This window comes from Rousettus aegyptiacus, unplaced genomic scaffold, assembly GCF_014176215.1.
Source record: "Rousettus aegyptiacus isolate mRouAeg1 unplaced genomic scaffold, mRouAeg1.p scaffold_m13_p_2, whole genome shotgun sequence".
NCBI classification, from domain to species: Eukaryota; Metazoa; Chordata; class Mammalia; order Chiroptera; family Pteropodidae; genus Rousettus; species Rousettus aegyptiacus.
In genome coordinates, this window is record NW_023416295.1 from 12,273,382 (window position 1) to 12,292,859 (window position 19,478).

Consider the following 19,478-nt stretch of genomic DNA (forward strand, 5'->3'; position numbering starts at 1 on the left):
ATCGTACGGTTCCATTCCAACCATTTCAAAATGTTGCTCATGAAGAACATTTAGATATAATTTGGTGCAAGAACAATGACAGCTTAAGGAAGGGGAAAAAGAAAGATGGCTTCTATGAATCGTCATGGTGCCACTGAGCGCAGGAAAGGGACCTTCTGGGGCTGTGCTAGTTATTACCTTGCTTTATCTTCTTTAATCTGCACTTTAACTGAATAAATTACTTACCTTTTACTAATTAGTTTTGGAGCAGCGAACCACATCAATCAAATCCATCCGCTTGGTCAGGGAAGTTAGTATTTTAATAAAAGCGGGTTTACGCTGGGCCCCTGCTGCATTCCTCCTTTACTATTTTGTTTGTTTTAGTGAATAGTCAGGGTGCCAGGAACAACACATGGGTTGGGAGGGCCTTGATGGGAACTCACGCTGTTTCTCAACAATGGCTGTTAATACCCTTATCATGCCTCCCTTTGACAGAGGGAGGGCTTAGCTCACAGGCTTTCAAAAGTTTCACCTGCAGAGGAGACCCTTTTATCTAACTCCTGCATCAAAAGGTCCCATGTTTCCTTCTGGAGCATTCACTAGCCAACCACTCCCACCTTACCCTTTTTTAATCAGCTTGCCCACATCTCAGTAATTAGAAAATCTTCAACAAAGGTTTCCTTCTGCCATTCAGGTGATGTGCCTCGGATGACAATTTGAAGTTAGCACTTCTTTGGGCTGTGTGGTTTCCTCCGGGGCCGGCTGACCCAATAATACGCTTCAATGGGTTTTCTTTCTTGAGACAATAATAGACACATTGTCCTACCCCGAGACAAGGAGGAAGGGTCGTCAGGTGACAAAGGTAGAGCAGGACTCAGGCATTTTAGTTTTCGAGATATAATTAAAAAGCTAATAGGCTACAATTAGCCTTTGAACAGTAATCCTTGTGTTTCTTTTTCATCATTCCCTGTACTCTCCTGAGGTCCCCTTCTCCAAATCACACTCCAAAGTAAAGAAGTTTCCTGAAAGACACACCTTCACCTCTAATTTAACTCCTCTATGTTCAGAAGTCTGAGGAAGGGACTGGGCGTGGCAGCCGGACATGAATGGTCCCTGCCATTTTGCATTTCCTCTGGCTTTATGCACATTTAACGAATATGCTTGAGGCTGCTCGGTTCTATTGATATATACCAGAGTTTTGAATGAACTCAATGGTACCAAAGCTGTCCCGTTCTATGCATTTTTTTTTCCTTCTTTAAAGGAAAGAAATTCAAATCAGTATTGGAGATCTAAAGTGGTTTAAAAGATATACTTGTAATTTTAGATAATGCTTTTAGGAGCTCTGATAAGATATAATCTCTCAGGCTCGCAGGACCCTGTCACACCCTTGGGACCTAGCCATGAGTTTCCCTGACATAAAATGTTGTTTTTATAGCGTCTGACCTAACACTCTTATAATTTCCTTTAAAAGGGGGAAGCAGTGGGAAGATTAAGGCTGCGGGGGCGGGGGAACACTATATCTTTCATAGAAATATTTGGTATCAGGACATTTAAACCTATTTAGTTTCTTCAATGAAGCAATGGATTTTGAGAGAAGTAAAATACAATTTAAGTGGATTTACTGATATAAAATGTAAAATTTCTTATAATGAACTCTCATACCAGTACATAACTTCATCTCCACTGAGAGGCATGCGACTTGTGAGCCAGATCAGGGCAGACACTTCTTGCTGAGCGGATCCTGGGGTGAATCACTTGCCTACAGCCTCTGTGTCGTTCCTCATCTGTACAGTGGGACTGACTGCGTGTCTGTCTACCTGACTGCTTTCATAGGGTTGTTGGGAAGATGCAATTCAGTAATAGACATGAAGGCTCGTCAAAAAGTTAAACGCAAAGCAAGAAGGAAGGCAAGCTATCATTTGGGACTGAATTACACGCACCTCGCAGTTAACTAGTAACTGGGTCTCTGTTTACTAAGCTGGTTCCTGCTTGGCAAACAGTTAGGGGAGGAAATAATATATGCGATGAGAACACTTTGAAAAGTTAAATGCAGTGTAAAAATGCAAGGTATTATTATTTGCGAGGGAATTATACACATGGAGGAACATCTGTAGGCTTCAAGGGTCTGATTTTGGAGCCGGTTTCTGCGCTGCTGACAATAAGAGAGGAATGTGGGTGAGAAGCTGGGGACCCGTGACCACGACGGGGCTGCTCCTCTCCTCGCACTGGCTGCGCTTTAGATTCTTTGCCGTTCTCTCTTCTACACGATGGTCTGCCCTTCTCCACTTGTTCACAGTCAGGGGTTCCGTTACCAGATTCTGACAGGACCACACTGCCGATACTCACTGTGGCCGTCAGGGAATCTTTTGTCGCCTCAGAGCCTCAGTTTCCCCATATGTGAGTCTTGACTTATCTTTTGTTTAGAGCCTTGAGAAAATACAAGATGCTTATTAACTGCAACGTCAAATTTACGTTTTCGACAGAAACATATTTTGTTCACTGATTTGGTCTCATCTTCCAAAATTGCAATCTTCCAGAGCTGCAATATCAAAACTAAGTTGATTTTCTGATTTAATTAAGTGATATTTACATATACATATACATATATATGTGATTTATCCATATCACTGATTTAAGATTTATATATAGTCAAGATTTCTAATTTCCAAAACTTTATAACAAAGCCAGATCTCACTCCTAGAGGACATTTAGAGCAGAATGCCAATTGTAAGATGGTACACCATTTTTTAGAAAGAGAATGAAGCTACAAATGGAAACTTCTCATTTTCGCTCTTGCAAGTTTTCTACAAACTCTTAAGGAATGTAATCCACTACAAAGCAAACATTTACCTTTGAAAATTTTACTAATAATTGAGGATTTTGTATGTAGCAACTGAAACCAATAATCATAAAACTATTATTTTTAAAATAGCACATAATCAGATAATGAGTTACCTATCACATTATTGGCATTAGATTTATGCATAATTCACCCATGGAAACTTATTTTAGTTCCAAATACATATGAGAAAATTAACTAATGAATTTATAATCTATCTTCGATGATATAGATTATCATCTCAGTTTAATACAGTGTTTAATAATAGAGACTCTGCACTCTGACTGCTTGTGTTTGAACCATTATTCACTTCCAAGATGACTAGCTATTCCCCTTGTTAGTCCACCTCCCATAAACCTCAGTTTTCTCATCTGTGAAATGTGCATAATGTATCTCCTTGATATGCTGTGGTAGCAAAAAGCTTATTTTATGGCCTTCAGCTTTTGAAAATAATTTTCTTTTTTTCTTTCTCTCTTTTTTTTTTTTTTTTTTTGTAATTTTTAATAGACGGAGTAAATACAGTAAAGCCAAACAAGAAGCAGATGAAGAGAAACATTTGAATCAAGGTACAAAAAGTTGGATTAAAAATAATCTATTTTCAAAGCATGTCTCCCATTTTCAGTTCAGAAATATCTAAATAATATTCACGTGACTATTTACATTATATTCCTTTCACGGAATTATCCAAATAACGTACTTCAGAGTATCAAACTGAAATAGGTAATTAGGGACTGTTAAAATCAGGGTTAAAGATAAAGATTGAGGGAATTTCTTTAGATTCTTTTTTCCCCCCTTCTTTTATCTTCCACTCTGGAAAGATATTGGTCAAGCCGGCTTATTTTTGTAGCTGCATGGCAAGATTTAACAGGAACAACTTTTCTCAAACGTAAGGTTAATTTTTTGGAGAAAGAAGCGTAAAAAAATTGAACAGTAATTGCTAAACCTCAAAGGATATATATGCTGTAGAACTCAGGACCATCAATATATTTTTTTTAGTGGATTCTAGGTATTTTTATGTTCCAAGTAGGTCAAATAATAAATTTGAACAATTGACTCCAGAAGGAGGTGAGCAAAATAGAAGCGTCTTAAATGGACAGTGGTCGATGACTCTCCAGGAACACTGTTTGGTAGAATTTTCTGAGTTGATGACACAATGTTCTACATCTACATCCAAGACATTAACCATAGCCACAGGTACTATTAAATGCTCAAAAAGTGGCTCCTGTGACTGAGGAAGTGAATTTTAAATTCTACGTTATTTTAACTGATTTACATTTAAATAGCAACATGTGGCTAATGGGTACTCCAGCAGTGCAAGGAGGTAGAAGGAAGAGAGAGACTAGGGGTAGGAAGAACAATCTTGAGAAAGATTTTCTTGGCTAGAGCACATAAAGCAATGACAAATATGGAATGCTGACTTTTTTCCATTCGTTTACTGTTTTTCTGTCTAAAACCATATTTTTTTAATCTGCATGTGGTATATGTTTTTTAAAACCAAAATGTTGTAATTTTTTTGAGATGAGAATAAGAGTGACAAGCCTGGAAAACCAAAGGAACTGGACCAAACAATGTCCTGTACCCTCTCAGTGCCCCAAAACCCCAGAAGCTCTGGCAAGGAACGTGGAGGTGCTAATGCCAGTAGCAAGTTCCCGGGAATTTCTAATGCATCTCTGGGCTGCTTCAAAGCTCACATTCTGAATTGGGTTTGCACGTGACTACGGGGTAGGGCTGAATTACACTTCCTGGTGTTCAAACCATTCATAATCAGGCTACATTTTCTCCCGCCGAAGCTTCCAGGTGAACTTCGATGTCTTCTTTACTTACGACACCCTCTTCCCAAAACAGAATGAAAGTGGAGATACGAGACAGAGGCTGTGTTCTCAAATCTACTAGCCGATGTTATCCTTCTCGTCAATTTTAACCTAGGTTTAATCTTAGTTCGTTAACTGCTGGTCACATATTTAATTGGTCCAGATATTAAGCAAAAGGTAGCACCATACAGACACCGCCAGTTGAGAAAGTTTCTATTATCTTCCGTAAAGAAGGAGAGCTGGATGTGGCGGGGAGGACGTGAACAACTAAGTGACTAAGACAGCAAGATTCAGCTAACACATTCTCAGCTTCCTCGTCGAGACTCTTTTTCACCATGGGATGGGGCATTTTAAGAATTTTGTTCTTAAAGTGTGAAGACATTCTAGGAAGTCAGTGGAGCTGCAGCCTTATAAGTAGCTAACAGTGTTTTGTTTACCCACTAGTGAAAACCAGTGTAAGAATTTAAACCTTTTCATATGTATGTGCTGAGGATTCTTCTCGAGCTAAGAAAACGTCTCCTGCACTAGGTGTCTATAGACTGAGACAACTTAGGTTTATTAGTGGTTCCTATAAGTGTTTGGTCAACCTATCGCACGTTTATTACTTAGGTGTTAGAACTTACGTGGATCCTTTTACATATGAAGATCCTAACCAAGCAGTTAGAGAATTTGCCAAAGAAATCGATGCATCCTGCATTAAGATCGAAAAAGTCATAGGAGTTGGTAAGTGGCTGTGTCTGTCTAATAACCATGTTTTTGCTGTGGGTATTAAATACCTATATGTGATTATGTAAATGTCTGAGTATATATATACGTATACATGTAAATATCAGTGTCCATGAAATTCCCTTGATTTATGTAAAATGCTAGGACGGTGCCTGGCATGTAATAAGCACTCACAAATGTTAGCTATTACTCTTTCATCCTGAATGCGCTTCTGGTCCATAGTCAATTCTGTTTCCCTCCCAAAGGTGAGTTTGGTGAAGTCTGCAGTGGGCGTCTCAAAGTGCCTGGCAAGAGAGAGATCTGTGTGGCCATCAAGACGCTGAAAGCTGGTTATACAGACAAACAGAGGAGAGACTTTCTGAGTGAGGCCAGCATCATGGGACAGTTTGACCACCCGAATATAATTCACTTGGAAGGCGTCGTCACCAAATGTACGTGGGTCACTGCCATTACAAAGCCAAGTTAGAAGTTACTGGCAAATTAAACACACATTTTCTTTCCAGGGAAATGACAGATGGAGCAGACCCACTGATTGCTAATAGGAGGAAGTCAGTGCCGGACAAGTCATTAATCTTGTAGTCAGCTGCGAATGGGTCCGTGGTTTAAGCTGATGCCCTCTTTCCGAGGCATCTTGCGTGAGATTTTAGGAAAATTAACATTTCAGATTTGTGGGATGCCTCGCCATCTTTCATTCAAATCATTGCTAGACCCAACTGATTGTCACAGGGTAGGCGCAAGCAGATGGTAAGCAAAATAAATTTTAAGTACTTTTCATATAAAACACAACAAAACCTCACCGCACCTTGTGCTAGAAGCTTCGGTTCCAGATGTAGCAGGGAGATCTTGGGAATCTTTATTATACTGGGGGATGTGCTTGTCTGCTCTGCCTGATTTATGGCTGTTGCAGTTCAACACCTCTTTACAGTAACACCTGGTGGAACTTGCCTTTTTGAGTCCGTTAGCATTCGCTGAACCTGTGAACCACGCTGCAGTTAAAATACAACACAGCTCAACAGATGTCTTTTGCAAAGCAAACCCCGAATGCATATGTAAGCCTGGCTAAGACCAACTTATAAAGTGCCACATGGATAGTACAGCTGAAGTGGTCATTACTGAAAATGGCTCCGTTCCAGGAGCTGTCATACCTACTGCAGTTACTACAAGTCAAGGATCTTGTAAGCCTGAGGCTATGTCTCCAGGAAAGCCAAAGAGCCTCTTACTTGATTTGAGGTGCCAATAGAGAGCATCCTCAATCAGCATGTGCAGAGTGGCTGCTCCAGTGCGTGATGAGAAGCAGGGATGGGCAGGTTAAAGAGAAAATATTGGATATCAGGTCTGGGGAAGAGGGCAAGTAGGACACGAGGGTACAAAATCTTTAAGAAGAGAAAATAGGGAGTAAACCCTAGGTCTGAGGTCCTCATACTTAAATGTACATCAGAATTCTGGAAAACTTGTTAAAATTTTCTGAACTTCACCATCAGAGGTTTGATTCAGCAGGTGGGGCAAGGTCCAAACGTTTAAATTTTTAAGCTCAGAGGTACCTCCAAATTATTTAGCATAATCCTTGGCAAAAAACAAACAAACAAATAAACAAACCAAAAACCACTCTTAAGTGTTAACTGGTGTTATTATGTCTTAAGAAGTATATCTTTTCCTATCTTCAGAATCCTTCAAAAAAAACCTTTGGTGCTAAGGATATGTAATTTTTCCACCCAGGGTGAAGGCTATAATTAGCATAGAATAGCTCTATTTGCTTTTTAAGATTAGTTTTACAGACAGGATATTTTTCTGTTGCCTATGGCCTTCGGGGCTGCCCGGAGTCCTTCACTACTTAATTAAAGATAACATTCCGTTTAAATACTTCTGCAGTTCCAGTTTCTCAAAAGGAGGCTCTGTTCAACTTGGGGTGTTTTTCCTGCTGCAGACAGTGATTTTCACAGCACCTCTGTAGAAGAGAGAAGAAACAGGGGATCTTTGTGTTAAAGTCCCAGCGTGCCTCTAAAACCCATAGCTATTATAGCTGTAACTGTTATAAACGACTGGGTGCATTTGCATAATGCAGTTGTCACTGAATTAAAATGATTTAAATCTTCCACCAGCGGAGCTGTCCCCTTCCCCCATCGTTCTCTCCCCACCGCATCCCTGCCTGTTCCAGAGAAGGCACCGCCTCCACCCACGAGCTCAGCCTGGGTCTGTTCCATAAGCCCCTCTGCTTGTGGAGATGCTTACCTTTATTTCTCTTGTAGAGCTCATAAAGATGCTCACAAATGGATATTGTTAATACACAGAAAAAGGAATGTAGAAAAATCGTGGAGATGGCGCCAACCTTCAGACTAGGGCGGAACGAGGGTGAAAAGGTGGGGTGGGAGAGTATGAATTCATTACCGGCATTTGCTCGAGTAACTTTTTAAATCGACGGGGAGACTGCATTCTCTCTCCCACCCGCTGTCTTTCACATCTTTTGCTCTCTTCTTCTGCATCTCCCCAGGATCTGGGGAAATGGTAGTAGGCGATAATGCACCGCCAAGAGAGTCCCCCTTTCTCGTTAGTTGACAAAGTATCTTTTGACTGAGGCAGGTTAATTAAAACTCATTTAGATGCATTTGTTCTGTCAGAAGACTGTGGTCACAGATGTGGAGGGTAAATGAATCTAAGCACTAAGAGTGTCTTCCTATTTATGTTGATAGAGGACAGAGAGGTGTTTGGGGACCACTCCCAACAGCCAAGGGGAGAGGCTGGGAGTGGTTTGACTCATCCTTTGGTCTACATCAAGATTCTTGCATTTTCTGCTAGTTTTCATTCATCACTTAAAAACCAAATCTCCAGGGTATTGGTGTCAAATGAAAAATTTTTGCTTCGGAAAGATTTCTTAGACAGGACACCAAGAAACACAATGAAAAAGACAAATCGATAAATTGGACTATGTTGAAGTAGAAAACTTATGCTTTTCCACATTTTTGCCTCTGAAACAAAGATACTTCCTTTTTCCCCCCGTACCAGCGTCTATGCTATAAAGGCTCTGAGTGGAAAGTATATTAGTTTAGAAGAATTTTGAGGGCTTTTTAGCATGACATATCCCAGCCCATTTGCCCTAAGTCCAAACTGTCCACAATCACAGCAATGAGAGTGTGAATATTTTTGATTTATCATCAGACTAACATTTTATTTTCCTCCTAAGAAATCTTTTATGTTCTCTTTGCTCTAACCCTTCCCTTAGGAAAATATTGAGGATTTATGCCCCAACCCTGCTCTCACCCCCTCCCACAAATCCCTATTAGAAAGAAAAAATTTCAGACCTTGAGTCCATTACCAGAGATTAAGAAACTAAAGAATGGTTCTTACTTCCTCTTCCTGAGGTCTTTAGAAAGAAAACTAATAATAATAATAATAATAAAAGTGTTATTTCTCCCTCTTCCCTCAAACCTAAAAATCATTTTTATTTCTTTTCCCTCAAAAAAAGAAGGTGGGAGGGAGCAAGAATGTTCTAGTATTGAATTCAAACTGCTCTCTAGGATGCAATCATTTGATAAACCTTTTCTGTGATTTTGTTGTTGCTGCTGAGGATGGTGGCTTAAGGAAACAAAGGGAATAAGCTTATCTATAGAAAGGAAAAAGGGAAAGAAAGGCTATAGCCCCTAATCTGAGCGAGATCAGGGGAAAGAAGTTAGTTAATAGGATGCATGCTTGAGCTGGAAGATGTGTCTGAGCAAGGCGGTATCCAGCATCGCCACTGTGTCCTGAAACTTGACTTTCTCCAAATAAGTAAAAAAGTTTTTCTGTCCATTGATTTCTTTAGCATTGCACACGTGGCTCTTCTGGGGACAAATAAATTAATTATCCTAAAGATTTTTTTTTTTTTTTTTTTTTTTTTTTGCTGTTAAACAGGACTGCCCATTTGTCTTCTTCTCTTTTTGCTTGAGAGAGCAATTATCCATTCATGTGTTCCCTGGATACCAGAGGCCACTTTAGTTAAGAACCTTGTCAACAAGCCACCCAAAGGGTTAACCTTCCAGATGGAATTTAAACCTACTTGTCTTTTTAATATTTCATTCCTAGCTCCCCACAGCTGAGGCATAAGCTTGGCTTGTTTTAATTAAATTAGATCGCACAAGACAGGTGTCTTGGCAGTAAAATTGTGCAAAGCCCATTTTGATCTCATTAACTGCAGTGTTCATCAAGGGTTTGTGTTTTTCTTTCTGAAAACTCTAGGTAAACCAGTAATGATCATAACAGAGTACATGGAGAATGGCTCGTTGGATGCATTCCTCAGGGTATGTGACTACTTTATATTAAACCCATGAATTCTGGTATCTGGAAGACTCTAACAGACTCCTTGTACCACTTTGCTTGGTGGTATCCATGGCTTGTTTTTAATGGGGCAAAGGAAGAAGAGGAGAAATAGAGAATGATGTGACTTTTAAAGACTATTTAATAATCCATGTTCGATGAGAGTTGTATATGATTTATTCTTGTATTATGGGGCTGTTTGAGCCATAGATTCATTATAGTTGGATAATTTCCATCAAATACAGGAAGCAAACCCAGCTTCTAAGATACACTCACTTTGCTAGTGAATTACTGACTTTGGTTAAAAAAGCCAGGAAATAATGTTGAGTTTGATTGCATACCGGATACAGATATCAAAAGAGATCCAAGTAGTAAATGCTTGGTGAAAGTTAATTTGGCCTAATGCTAATGGGATTGTTTCTCACACTTTTCCCGTATAGAAGAACGATGGCAGATTTACAGTCATTCAGTTGGTGGGCATGCTTCGTGGCATTGGGTCTGGGATGAAGTATTTATCTGATATGAGCTATGTGCATCGAGATCTGGCTGCACGAAATATTCTGGTAAATAGCAACTTGGTCTGCAAAGTGTCTGATTTCGGCATGTCCCGGGTGCTCGAGGATGATCCGGAAGCAGCTTATACCACACGGGTAAGGAGGGTGTGCAGGCGCTGGGTTTTAGCTTTGATGAAACTGTTCCTCACTTCTCACTTTGATGTTGCAGCTTTTTGTGATTTTACAAGTTTATTCATCCTTCAGAGCTCTTTGAAATAGCCTCTGGATGTGCGACCATGTTACAAAGCCACAAAGTAGTGCTTCACTTATTGTATTTTTTTACATTTAATTTTTCTTCTTACCTTCCTCCCTCTCACCCGTTCTCCCTTCCTTTCTCTCTCCCTTTCCTTCCTTCCTTCCTTCCTTCCTTCCTTCCTTCCTTCCTTCCTTCCTTCCTTCCTTCCTTCCTTCAATCCTTCCTTGTTTAAATAAGACAGAGCAACGTTTCTGTTTGGTTGGCTGCCGACTCTGAGAGTATATATACAGCATTTATAAAACATTTATACTGTCCAAGGTTTTCCAGTATCTAATGGCCTTCATTTTACTACTGGTAGATAAGCCAGGATTAAGGCACAGTTAAGAGTTATCAGTATCCAGTTAATGGCTATGCTATCTTAGCTGGACCTTCTGAATGTGAGATACTGATGGAATAAACACAGAATCATAAAAGTTATTGGCCATTAGGGCTGACACTGTTAAAATCAACATGAAACAGACAGTTACCAGCTGTTTAAAGCTCATTTTGCATCTGCAATCTTAAGCGTTGGAGGGGGTCCCCCCCCCCCCGTTAGGTTATTATTATTATTATTATTATTTCTTCTAGTGTTCCATTTCTTTGGCTCTAATTCTGATTCTTATGCATATCTTTTTTTGAATTCCAAGTCCATTCATTTAGGAAAGAATACATCTTTGTGAATGCTGACGATCTTTTATTTTGTCCCAGTAACTGGAGAGAGGAAAGTTAAAGGAGGCTTCTAGAATGTTACATTTACATAGATAAAACCTTAGCTAAATATTTAAGCAAGCCAGAAGGCAGCACAAATTTCTTCCCTATATATAAGTATAAATGTGATACACTGGGTTTTCAGAGGAAACTGCATTGAATCAGTACAGTTTCCAGTACAATTTATTGTCCTGTACAATGCCCTGAGAAAGCAAAGAACTTTTAAATGATGTCCTCTTGAACAGCTTAAGGGTCTGAATTCAAGTTGAATTAATTTCCCCTGACGGAACCCTAGTACATTTGAAACTCAATTAAAAACACCTTGCATGTAAACATAATTAAACAAAAGACATTTGAGGAGGAAAAAGAATTTTAAACATCCTGAGTAATAGTCAAATTGCTTTATCATTTTTGCAGGTTTTTTAAATAATTAAATGATAACCAAAGTCTTGCCCTCATTTTATTAAAGTCAGTAATGGCTCTGGCTTCTGGTATTATAATTGCGTATTTTCTATATTATCTTCTAGCTGTATTGGTCATATTTCTCATGATATATAAGAGTAGGATGAAGCGTGATGGATAGAAATTTTTGTATTTCACTTTTTAGTTTGTGATTTTAGAAGCAATTTTAAATGTTGCCTTTGTGCTGTTGGCTGAAAGAATTCAACAAGAAGTCAAAAGGAATATCAACTGTACATCCATTGATATACCGTGGCTAACATGTATTTTATAAAACCTGAGATTCCTTTTCTTCTGCAATAGTGCCTGAAGCATAGCTCAGATAAGTTAGGCTTTTAAAAATTAATTTAAAAGATTACTGGTTCACTTCCCTGTGACTAAAGAAAACATCTGAGGAAAACTGTCTCTACCTGGAAGACTATAGAAAATAAACAAGTCTCTTATTATTGTTTGGAGAGCTAGCTCAGGAATGCTGTCGTCCTTCCTGGCAAACAGTAACAACATTCAGAAACTAAAACGGCACATCAGTAATGTACTTAGGGAATAACTTATGGCTCGAACATTTGTAGGGTGGCAAGATTCCTATCCGGTGGACTGCGCCAGAAGCCATTGCCTATCGTAAATTCACATCAGCAAGTGATGTATGGAGCTATGGGATCGTTATGTGGGAAGTGATGTCGTATGGAGAGAGACCCTATTGGGATATGTCCAATCAAGACGTAAGTGTTTATGTTCTGAAATATATTTTCATTGAGATTCAGAAAGTTTTTTATTAGGGTAAGATGGAGTAAGCATTGAGCTTGAAATGACACATTAAACCCAAGGTTCATAATACAAATGTGTCTAGTTATGTAATTAAACCTTATGGTTGTGGATTTCAAGGACACAAATTACACAGTTTAAGTGATATAGTATGGGAGATAGAGTAGCTAGATAGATGTAGATAGATGCATAGATTAGTGACACGGGATAGTATTTTTAATTAGTTTTAATGAGTTAACTTTTAAACTCATACCGAAACAAAATTAAATTTGAATTTTAAGAAACGCAAGGCTCTATGAAAAACACATTTCACATGTGATAAAATCGACATGAAAGGTTTATTGGAAGAAAACTAGTGAATATTTTAAAGCTGACAGAGTTGTAATTAGAGCTTGCCCCTTGAGGACTCTAAAATAAAGCTTCACTAAATGACCCTTTGTAAATTATGCACATCCCTTTAAATGTACCATCTGGACTACTTCGTAAGGGAGTATCCACAATGCCTGCAATTTCAGAAAAGCATTCAATAATGACACTAATAAGATTCCAGAGTAATAGAATTTAATTACAAACATCTCCAGTGAGAAAGGAAAGGAAAGGAAAAAAAAAAAAAAAAAACTAGACCCAGGGGTCTTCCTAGAACCCTTATTAGCTAATTCTCAAAAAGTTTTTGTTAGTTCTGGAAGGGTTGGAAATCAGAGCACAATAAAATGGCCACTCTTTGAGCTTTTAAAATGTTTATATGTATGAAGTAGAATATTACCATAGACTTTTACAAAGGCGTGGTGTTCAGGTATCAATAAAAATGATATTTTAGGAAAAGTCTTCCTTTAAAACCTTCTCTCTGATGTGACCTGTTACCTGACCATCAGCCATATCCTGAAATAGGAAGTCGAAAAGTCTTGACAGTTCATTGAAGAAGCAGGTGCGCTTAAGAAACGGGGTGCTGATTACCTTATCAATTAAAAAAAATGTTCAAAGCGATAGAGAAGTTACTGCACACTGTGTCTAGTGGGGCAAAAAGAATTCCCTGATAGATTTAGAGGAATGGTGAGGGTGACATCGGATTATCTGTAAATTGAAAGGAAACTTCATAGCAGATGGAAAGAAAGACAGCGGCTAGCATAACTGATAGGTAATTACAGGCTGGAAACAGACGAGGCGTGTGACTGGTGTGGAATCTATTCTTCGATGTCATTATGCTACACAAACACCTTCCAGGACTTTTCCTATAGCAACATCTGGTCTCAGGTTAGACACTTTCAGAGGGTCAAAGACACATAACCTAAATGATCAAGTAGCACTTATATTTACTTATTTATTATATCATATTTAAACTTTCCTTTATTTTAGTTGAGAGTCACGGCCAAAAGCCCGTAACAGCAAATTATCTTAAGATTTTGTTAGTTTCCCTGCCCTAAATATTTTCAGACTCGTAGTTTTGACAGTTTCTATGTTATAGGAAAACAATTTTTGTTGCTTCAAATTTTAAATTGTCTGGCTTTATCCATAAAAAAAGCATCTAAAGCCATTTGTCTCCCACCAATAATATGGATCTATCATTCCTGTGTATTTGTCTCTGTGTTGGATTCTGCATAGAACAAGAATCAATAGAAAGTGTTACTTTCATGAGTGGAATTCATTTGGCATATAGTGAATGAGTCAAAGTAACTGTTGAAAATATGTCAAATTTACCAAGTTTTTTGTTGGTTTTAATCCTCTGCCCTCTAAAACATTCAGCAGTAAACTGAGAAAATATGCTTCGTTAACCCAAAAGCCTTCTTCCAAGCTGGCAGTGGATAGAGAGCTAATGAAAGAGTATTAAGCAGTCCGAGGGTTTATAACAAATTGTGTTTCCCTGGCGTTAGCTCGATGTTGCTTGCATTCTCATCAATTCAATGCGAAATGTTTTCATCGAGTCTAGAGTCAGCACCATGCACCTGGAAAGATAAAAGAAAGCTAGAGGACCAAGCTAACCTAATGTAATTGCCAGAAATAAATAGAATAATGTTCAGTAAGATAGCATATAGAAGTTGACTTTAGAACTAAATAAATACCAATACAACAAGATGTTGGCAAAAATATATGGGAGAAAAAGGATCAAAAGGCTTAATAAATCACAAGATGATGGTTAAACTGCAACAGTGCGCTGGTTAAAAAGACTATAGTCATGCTGGTGCCTAGAAACTGGACCCCACTAGACCGGATGCAGAATATGACCATGTTCCACTGAAGGCCAAGGTTGATTAGTAAATAGACTCACCTCAGGGTGAATCCAGCGTGGTCACTGAGATGCCTGCAGCCACTGGTTATTTCACTAGCAGTTATCATTTTGGTGGGTGGGTGGGGGGGACTGATTTAAAACAAAAACAACTTTAAAAAAATTCCTAAATAAGCAAAAGCACCTCCAGAATTTAATAGCATACCCATAAACAAAGCTTATGAGCAGCCAAGAAATTATGAAGTAATTCCCCTCTTTAAATTTGACATGAGTCATACCATATTGCATTACTGGGATTTATGCCACGAAGAAGGGAGGTTTAGAGAAAAGTTAATAAGAAAAATACTGTAATATCTCTGAAGACAGATTAGAAAAATTAGAATTAGAAGAAAGACTTTTGAATGATTTATGTATGTGTTATTAGTCAGGGAGACCACTGTGGGCAGTAAGACAATTACCGTCTACTATTATAAGTTCTTTCCTTAGATATGTAAGGGTCCCCATTAAAATATACATTTTAAGTAAAAAAAAAAAAAAAATGTCTAACAGGTTTTTTTAATCTACTCACATCTTTAAGGGGTCAATTGACAGCCAACTGAGACCAAGACAGAGATACAGAATTTATATGCTGTTATATTTTGGTCTTCCAAAAGTAAAAAATGTCTTGGCATGGGGTCGAAGAGTGTGCTATGTCAGAGAGAGGTAGTGTCTTCTGGATTGGGAGGATGCAAAGGGAATTCCATTTTGGAGGCAACTATTCATGCTTTCTAGTGAAGGTCTTTAACTCTAGGTTAGAGTCTCTTTTGCTAAGAGTGTTTAGCTAATGCTGGATAACGCAATGAGGAGGGTCATTGCCATGTGATTTCTGAAGGTAAGGCCAACACCATGTTGTTGATCTGATTGAGTCAATCACTTTGGAACGTGGATGCATCTTCACTTTAGAGTTTCAGGTCGGCCTCGTCTGCCATTTGAGAACACCTCGTAGCAACGGCTAGCTTGCCTGATCTGTTGCCAGTGATGCTCAGGTCTAGCTCTGGCTTCTGTAAATGAATTGGAGCTGTTTCTATCCTCAAGCTTGCTGACAGCTTTGCTGTACAGGGTATTTGGCTATCTGGAAGGTGAATCTCTAACAATAGCTTGTCTGGCAGCTTAACATACCATTTTGTTTTCTTCGATAGGTGATTAAAGCGATTGAGGAAGGCTATCGGCTGCCCCCTCCAATGGACTGCCCCATTGCGCTCCACCAGCTGATGCTGGACTGCTGGCAGAAGGAGAGAAGTGACAGGCCTAAGTTTGGGCAGATTGTCAACATGTTGGACAAACTCATCCGCAACCCCAACAGCTTGAAGAGGACAGGCACTGAGAACTCCAGGTGAGCCACACCTACTTAACAGTGATATACAAAAGGATATGTTAAAGATGGCGGGTGAGTGGTGACTCACATTAATTTCTGCCTTTTACTCAGGTCACTTCCCAGCTCTCTGCAACCTGGGTGGTTTCTTTCTCAATTACTGGAGTATTTATGATAGTTCTATTCACCATTTTGAAGAGCTAAATACTTGTCTGGCCTCAAATAGCAGGAATAAAAACAATTTTAAAAAAGAAAAGAAAAAAGAAATAACTAAGGTACTCATTTTTGATGCTGGACCTAAAAATTTAGGAAGAGGGATGATATGTACTTTTGGAAGACGTTCAGGTTACTATATACTATATTTTGAAAAAAGGAAAGGAACATTGGGTTAGTAAAAAATAAAGCTCAGCTCTTTATGCATTGCAATTTCAAGCTGACTTATAAAGTGTTAATTGTAGCAAGAGATTCATTAGGTTTCAGTTCTTAAAGTTTCTCTTTTCTGAGTCTTTCAAGAGTAGAAGGAAATAGGACCAAGACAGAAACTGATCAAGTCACAAAGCAAGCAGTTGAATGAATGTTTGAGAGGGTTTCAAAAATTAAAGCTATTGAGCTACTTGTGAAAGAGGCAGTTATTATTTCATTGGAAAGAGCAAAATTAAGAAGTGTATTGGTCCAGAAAGAAAATAAAGATACTGCAAGTTCTATATTTCAATAGGAACTTTTCTGCTTGGAGGCTGAGCTTTATTGGTTTGAGTTTCAGGATATCTATATGCAAGCTTCCTCAGAAAGGATACAGACCATCCTTAGCAGTTAAATGATTTCAGAAGCAGACACAATAAGACCAAGTGACTTAAGCCTGCACAAGCTGGGACATCTACTTGTCTCCAAATCTGCTCATCTTAAAGATGTTTCTTTCATCTTGACCCTCACTAAAAACAAGAGGACATTTTTCCTAAGATATCCAAACCCTTTCCGTCTTGGCCAATGCTATGATGTTATCCTCTTGTCTTGCCCTAGAAAACTTAGCCTAAAGATCATAGACAAGAAAGACTATACTTATTATTACAATACATAAAAAAAAAAAATAAAAGAATTTGGAGCAAATAGCAGTGATGCCTTCTATTCTCTTTTAGGCTTTCAGCTCCCTTAGGATTTGGCCACTGTACAAAGAGCTTACTGATCAAGTTCTTTTGAAATAGCATCGCACTGAATTTTGCCATTTGGTACCTATGTGACCTAAAAAAGAAAAAAATAAAAATCTAATGTTTCTGGGCCAGTTTTTGTTTTTCTGTTCACTGAGAGGGTGAAAATAGATGACTCTTAGTCCTGCTTTCTGTATAGGCAGCTTCTTCTATTCCAAGGTAAAGTTCCAGCTTTTACATCTCCAGCTCCAGATCCCACGGGTTTTGTCTAAGGATACAAAGGCCAGTTCTTGGTGCTTCTCCTTCTAGCTTAAACTATTCAGCTACTAATATCACATGTAATACGTGCTTAGCACTGATGTGCAGAACAAATTGAGTTATTGGATACCCATTTTTCAATTCTAGTTTTTTTCTTCACTGATGGTACTTAAATAAATAGCTTTGATGATTATCACCGCTTGCTGATAATGAGGTGCGACGTAACATGATATGATATGAATTTTGTGACTAAGCACAAAATTCAGCAAATGTCATGATGTTCGACAAAGAGCACAAAAGTTTCCAGAACAACCTTGAAACTATCTCTTAGAGTTCATTGATATGGAGTGAAGATATTTTCATCCTAAGGTCATTTTGACCTTCTCAGTCCACATGTTGCCTATTAATGTTCTTGGCTTACAGTTAAGTCAATGCGCACTGTTTGGTAGCTATTTAATAATGAATATTTGAATTGGTAAACGTTCAACACTATTGCTTAATACTTGTTATGTACTCAAAATTGGCAATGGAATTAAATCTTTATTATTCTTGCCATAAAAATCTGCAGAATTTTACTTAGAAAATTGGATAAAACTGAAACAATGGATATAAAAGAAAGGTTACAAAGGCAAGGTATTACTTGGGGACAAAACTGATTGATAAAATAAGTCTTTGTTAAAATATTTATATAAAAAAGAAGTTATGCAAATGAAAATAACAGGTAAAAATTAAAATGAAAAAATGGAATTGGATTAATTCTGTAGTATTGGAAATGAATCAAGGCATTATATTGACTTAATTTTGTTTTTACAAGAAAAGAATTGTTTTTTGCTTGAAATTCAGTAGTGATGGTATACTTCTGATTTAAATGTGTGTATTCAAGTAACATAGTTTCAGGATGAAAATCAGGTTAAAATGTTAAGGTAAACCTCATTCCATAATTTCTAAAGAAAAGTAAACTTTAAGAAAATATAATTTAAGTAGTAGTGATGCTATACAGGTGATTTTAATAAGGATGACAAAAAATACCCTGTTGATGTCTACTTGTGATTATTAGGTATTTTGATGATAAGATGCCTATAATTCTTTTACTAAATATTTTCCATTAATAGGTGATTTATTACTTATCAATATTATGAAGAATGGCAGAATTCCTGCTTTGAACTATCGTCAGTCTTAACAATGCCCTAATATAAAACACCTGGCCTGAGAAATGCGTAAACTAATAAATAAGTTAATAAGAAGTGCTCAGATTTTGCTGAAATGATTAGTTAGGAGCCCCAGCAAGGGAATACGAGAAGCACATTCCACAGTCCAAACAGTGATCAAAGTGGCCATTCTTCCTGCCAGGCTTGGCACACGTGCTAGTCAGGCATGGGTTGATTAAAGAGGGGATTAACTCCCTGCTGTCCCAGACTTGTTCGAATGCCCTGAGACTGCCTGCAAAGCTGGCTGGAAGCACGCTGGACTTGAACTCTTGCTGCTTTCTCCATTCCCGTCAAGTCTGGCAGGTCGCAAGCTCACAGTTTTCCTTACTCATACTTCACTAGGGTTTCCATAGTTGCTGAACTAAATTCTGTACCATTCAGTGTTGGCAGGGACTGGACTCTTTCTGCAAAGACTGAATCAATTTCAGCCACGAGGGTTCCCCCAATCTTTACCCCAGACTACGGGGTTTAAAAGAACTAATGCACTAAGAGGTTCACAAATGCAGGACATGAAATTAAGAATGAACGGGATGACTGATATATGCTTTAGAAGCTTTGCAAAATTAGGGGCAAAAAAAAAAAAAAGTCACATGATGACATTTGATGATGGGTATTCCATCTAAAGCCTGTCCTGGTGTTTCAGTTTCTCTTGCCTGTCTCAGGCGATCTGAGTTCTCTGAGTCTTGCTGTCTCACTGATAATCCTGTCTACACTTACTTGTTCCGTTTCCAGACCCAACACTGCCTTGTTGGATCCAAGCTCCCCCGAATTCTCTGCCGTGGTATCTGTGGGCGACTGGCTTCAGGCCATTAAAATGGACCGGTATAAGGATAATTTCACAGCTGCTGGTTATACCACACTAGAGGCTGTAGTGCACATGAACCAGGAGTAAGTACTCAGCGATGTAACACGAAAGGGTAAATCTAGATTTAATAGTA

General features: G+C 38.4%; 1 protein-coding gene across 3 annotated transcripts in view; it reads left to right on the forward strand.

Annotated features, from left to right (window-relative positions):
- EPHA4 (EPH receptor A4) overlaps positions 1-19,478 on the forward strand; it is a 133,193-nt gene that overhangs the window by 105,987 nt on the left and 7,728 nt on the right. For 2 of the 3 annotated variants that reach the window (XR_004955544.1, XM_016156703.2), the window contains exons 9-16: positions 3,326-3,384; positions 5,239-5,352; positions 5,601-5,786; positions 9,565-9,626; positions 10,083-10,292; positions 12,168-12,317; positions 15,760-15,953; positions 19,273-19,428. Coding sequence is in view for 2 of the 3 variants with exons in the window: in XM_016156703.2 (XP_016012189.1) it covers positions 3,326-3,384; positions 5,239-5,352; positions 5,601-5,786; positions 9,565-9,626; positions 10,083-10,292; positions 12,168-12,317; positions 15,760-15,953; positions 19,273-19,428 (1,131 nt within the window). In the remaining variant the exon portion in view is untranslated. Of the gene's footprint in view, positions 1-3,325; positions 3,385-5,238; positions 5,353-5,600; positions 5,787-9,564; positions 9,627-10,082; positions 10,293-12,167; positions 12,318-15,759; positions 15,954-19,272; positions 19,458-19,478 lie in introns of all 3 variants that reach the window. The other variant, XM_016156704.2, reaches the window with a different exon arrangement.